This window comes from Phasianus colchicus, chromosome 6 (assembly GCF_987193195.1).
Source record: "Phasianus colchicus chromosome 6, bPhaCol1.hap1.1, whole genome shotgun sequence".
NCBI classification, from domain to species: domain Eukaryota; kingdom Metazoa; phylum Chordata; class Aves; order Galliformes; family Phasianidae; genus Phasianus; species Phasianus colchicus.
The window spans coordinates 11,261,993-11,267,074 of record NC_143441.1 but is presented as its reverse complement, the minus strand read 5'-3'; the positions used below and the strand labels follow the sequence as shown (position 1 = coordinate 11,267,074).

Genomic DNA, 5,082 nt, shown 5'->3' with positions numbered 1-5,082 from the left:
CGTTGCCTATGTGACCCCCTGCAGCCGTACTCCTGCCTCGGCTGCATCCAGCACAGGGCGAGGCTGAGAGCCAGCTGCGCACAGCGCAGGACGGCCATGGGGACATTGCGCAGGGAAATGAACAGCACCCAGAGTGCATCATCTCCCAGCCAGCAGTGCCGTTACCCACTGACTTCTACCACAGCACTACCACCATGCTGGTATTGGCATCACTTGAGTTAGCGCTGCTCTGCGCTCTCCCCGTGCCCCGCTGTCGGGGCGGGCAGGGCGGATGGCACGCCGCAGTTGCAGAGCCGGGCTGCGCAGCCCGGCAGGGCAACGCCGTCGCCATGATGGCGCCGGGCAGGGGGCGGCCGCAGGGCGGGCTGGGACGGGCCGCGGATGGGACGTGGCTGCTGTAGTCAGTGCAACGCAGCAATGTTGTCTGTAATGCCAAGTAAAGCGTAGGCTGACGGGATCGGACGTCTTGCGTGCCTCTAGATGGCAGCACGGCACCGCCGGAGGACCGCGGGCTCAGGTTCCCGCCGTGACGGTGCCTGTGGTGGCAGATGTGGCAGAGCGGCTCGCTGCCATGGGCCTTCTGCTACCAAACACTCCTCGTGTCGCCTCCAGAACCGGGCGGCCACGTACCTGAGGAGAGATTGTCCCTGGTGCCGTCGGCTCTGGTTGACCTTAGCCACCCACCCACCAGCACCACAGCATCAGCTGCTGGAAGCCAGCGGTGCTCCCTGCTCCCCTTTCTTGATGCAGCCAAAACCTTTCCGCCCTTCAGTCTTTTCTTGAGCGTAGCAGGCAGATTCCGCTTTCCGTAACCCAAAAGTGAAAATGGTACCAACACGACTTTGGCCTGAATCATGAAGTTTCTTTCTTGTGACTGTACTTCCAAATAAGTTAGCAGCAGGTCTCTCACCAGCTTCAGTCAAATTGGGATTTATAGAATTGTATGGGTTGGAAGGGACCTCTGGAGGCCATTGAGTCCAACCCTCTGATAAAGCAGATTCCCTACAGTAGGTTACACAGGAAAGCATCCAGACAGGTCTTGAATATCTCCAGAGAAGGAGACTCCACAACATCTCTTGGCAGCCTCTTCCAGTGCTCTGTCAACCTCCCTGTAACTAAGTTCTTCCTTGTGTTTGTATGGAACTCCCTGTATTCCAGTTTGTGCCCATTGCCCCTGGTCCTATTTGGTGCATACCACTGAAAAAAGTCTGGCCTCACCTACTTGACTACTACTTTTTAGATATTTACAAGTATCGATAAGATCTTGTCTCAGACTTCTCTCCTCCAGGCTGAACAGCCCCAGGTCTCTCAGCCTTTCCTCATAAGAGAGATATTCCATACCTCCAATCATCAGCCCTCCACTGGATTCTCCGTAGAAGATCCCCATCTTCCTTAAACTGACAAGCCTAGAACTTGACACAGTAAATTCAAATGCTATGCTGCAGGTAAGCCTTCAACTGATATAATGTTAATTTAGACTTTGAACCCTTGGTTGGCACCACTATTAATTTTTCTATACTATTTCTATATCTATTTCTAGCCCAAATTCATGAAGAAATAAGGCCATTGTGGCCATGCTACCCTTGTATGTTCACTTGACTGAATCTCATTCATCCTCCAAGTCCCAGTAACTTTTGATAGTCTTGGCCAATTTCTGCCATTGAGCTGAGATTACATTCCTACCTGCAGTCAGACTGGCAGGCAGGTAAAGCTGCTAGAAGGAGGTGTCAGCTGGTTTGTACCATTTCAGACAACCTAAAAAACAGTAGCAAATCTGAAAGTCTTGGTACCCGTGGTACTTACTTAAAAAAAAGTATTAATATCGTAAAACTTTAACAATTAGTATCGTAGCATCTGTTTTAATTATTAAAGATATTGATGTTGTTTTGAGGGTAAATTTTTAGGATCTACCTGTTCGTGCCCTAGTCATAAGAGGAAATGACTCCGTTCTTTCCCAAAAATAGGACAAATAAGATAGTTTCACTGCTTCTTTTCTTCTCTTAAAACAGAAGCATCCAGAATGGGAGTTTTGTTTTCTTACTACTTTTCACAGACATTTTGATTCCTGTGGTTCTTGGAGGTAGCTGCTGGAGTGTGCAGAGACAAATGGATGAAGAACAGTATTCATCTGGTTGGGATGAAAATTACTCACTTGTTAACTTTCCTAATGAAAGCAATGTCTGTGAAATGGGAAGCTATCATAGATTTCAAACCCATTTCACTACTGTTCTCTATACTCTGGCATTTTTGCTCAGCCTGCTAGGAAACACTCTGGTGTTATGGATCCTATTCAAATATGAAAACCGTACATCTTTAACGAACATCTTCATCATGAATCTTTGTGTCTCTGACTTAGTCTTCTCATGCATGCTGCCATTCTGGGTAGTGGACCAGACCTTCGAGTGGATTTTTGGTGAGTTCCTTTGCAAGGCAGTGAATGCCATTTTCTCCATTGGCTACTACAGTGGTGTTTTCTTTCTAACTCTCATGACTATTTTACGGTACTTGTCCGTTGTGAACCCTCTTTCTACTCTGAGATCCCAGACACGGTACTGTGGTTCTCTGGTGTGCTTGTTTATTTGGACTTGCAGCATTTTAATTGTAGTTCCTGAGATGATTCACACCACGGTGGTGGAAAACTTGAACGAGGTTACCTGTGATTATGATGACTGGAAATGGAAAAATGTGGACATTTATCAGAGAAACATACTCTTCCTGATTTCCTTTGGGATTATCGTATTCTGTTACATCAATATACTGATCATTCTGCTTGGAACAAGATCTCGCAGGAAGCACAGAACTGTGAAACTCATCCTTGTTATTGTGGTGGCTTTCTTCCTGAGCTGGGCACCTTACAACATCCTCAGCTTTCTGATTTCTTTTCCATCACCTACATGCCAGTATGAAAAAGACACCCGCCTCGCCTTTCACATCAGCCGTAAAATTGCTTTCTCCCACTGCTGTCTCAATCCTGTGCTCTATGTATTTGCTGGAGTCAAGTTCAAGAGGCATTTGTTTCGTTTACGCAGACAGTATTTACCCTGTGGCGATGAAGTCTCCAGCCCCCGGATCGGCTCTCAAGGCAAATTCCACTATGAAGATGGGTCCATCTACTGAAGGGAGACCAAACTATTAGCTCTAGTCTCAGATGAACTTTCAGATTTTAAAGGCCATGCATGATCTCTGATTCCTAAAGGCTCTTCCCTGAGAAAGTGGCAGATTTTGTCTTTGCAAACATATTGTGTATGGGAAATGATTAGAAGTATATTTGCAGGAGGATGGAGAAACCAAGAAGTGACCTCAGTGGTCTGTAGCTCTTACCTTTATGCTTTTTGGCACAGTGATACTTTTTCTCATTCATGGTTTTCTTTAGAAAAAGAAAAAAGAATGCTTGCTTTTTTTCTCTGGGAGTTAAAACTTTAGATCTTAACGTGAATAGTGGTGCACATTTCTTTCTTGCCTGATTTTAAATATTCATATTGTTTCTAGCATGGACACTTAAGCATTTCTGTAGCTTTTAATGCTTCACAGTATTTGTTAGTGCTGAACTCACTGATTTTCTTTGCATGCAAATGTTCTTTGACCTATTGATAGGCAAATATATACAAAGCCAACAGAGTGCAAAAAAGCTTTTTTTTTTGACCTGCTTCACGCCTGTCTGTATACTATAGATACCTATATCTCTGAGGTATGTGAGCATCTTATAAATGCTTATGAAAAAAAAAGTCAAGAATTGTAACAGAAGCACAAAATATTTAAACAGTCCTGCCCTGCTCACTTTTTAACAAGTTATGTAAGTCTGCTTGTAGCTTAAGCATATGTTACCATATATCTGAACATGTAAAGGTGATGTGAAATATTATCCAATCATACTGTTGTCAATCATAACCAAAAGTAACTCATGTAGAGATTTCTCCTACTGGTATAATAAAGCGGTACTAATAAATGTTCAGAAATTCAAAGGAATATTACATTGTTACTTTTGTTTTCTGCCTTTGAGAACTACCTATAAGAGCTAAAGTATTTTCAGTTGCAAAAGTAATTGTGTATTTTCATAAATTCATTTATTTTGGAAGAGACTTCTGCCAGTCCCCCACCCTGCTCACAGCAGTTCTACCTTTGCTGTTTGGTGAGGCTGCTCAGGGCCTTGTCTGGTGAAACTTTGAAAATCTCCAAGAATGAAGACTGCATAATACTCTTCGGGGTTCCTATTCCAGTGCTTAACAGTTCTCATGGTGCATTTTTTTTTCCTTCTACATGAACAAAATTTCCGTTGCTGTAACCTGATGCATCTTTCTCTTGTCCTTTAAATGCACTCTTCTGAATAGAGCTAGATTGTTGTTCTCTGTCTTTCCATTGCAGAAACAAAGATAGCAATCAGTTCTCCTCTGAGCCTTGCTATTTTCCTGGGCCTAAACAAACCCCAGACATCTAGTCTTCTTATCCATCATGTTCTTCAGCACCCTAGCTGTCTTGGTCACCTTCCACTGTACTCACTTCAGTAAATATCTCTCTCGTATTGAAGGCCGCAGACTGGATTTGATACGGCACTTGTGACTACATGAGCATCAGGTAGAGGGGAGTAATGGTTTCCCTCAACCTACGGGGCTGTACATTGTAAGATTTCACCACTGCAAGGGCATTTAACTGTGCTTTGTTCAACTAGTTGTCCATTTGAAATACCAGATCTTTTCCAGCAAAGCTGATCTGTAATAAGGAGGCTCACTGTCCAGGCTGTTGCAGGGAGTTAGGGCATCCGAAAGGACTTTGCATTTGCCAATAGTGAACTTCCAGAGCTTCTGCTCCTCCAGTGTTTTGAGGTCTCCATGTATGGCAGCCCTGCAACTCAAAGGGGTGCTCCCTTTTATTTTATGTCATCCATGAACATGCTAAAGGTACAACCTTTCCCACTGAACACCTCCCTGAGGCCTGCCACTCATGACCAGCCAAGCATGAAGATTTAAAACCATTGACTTCTACCTTTTCAGCCTGATAGTCCAGTCAGTTTTTCATCTACTTTTTAGTCTACCCATTCAGTCTGTATCTCCCCTGTCTAGCAAAAAGGATAGTGTGGGGTACTTT

The 5,082-nt window shown here is 44.3% G+C and overlaps 1 protein-coding gene across 1 annotated transcript; it reads left to right on the top strand.

The window, feature by feature from the left end:
- Nucleotides 1-210: 210 nt before the first annotated feature.
- XCR1 (X-C motif chemokine receptor 1) lies at nucleotides 211-4,089 on the top strand. Its single transcript, XM_090142432.1, has 2 exons — nucleotides 211-1,445; nucleotides 2,010-4,089. Exons 1-2 carry the CDS (start codon nucleotides 1,432-1,434, stop codon nucleotides 3,115-3,117), a joined length of 1,122 nt encoding a protein of 373 aa, XP_089998558.1. The 5' UTR covers nucleotides 211-1,431; the 3' UTR covers nucleotides 3,118-4,089.
- The last annotated feature ends 993 nt before the right edge of the window (nucleotides 4,090-5,082 follow it).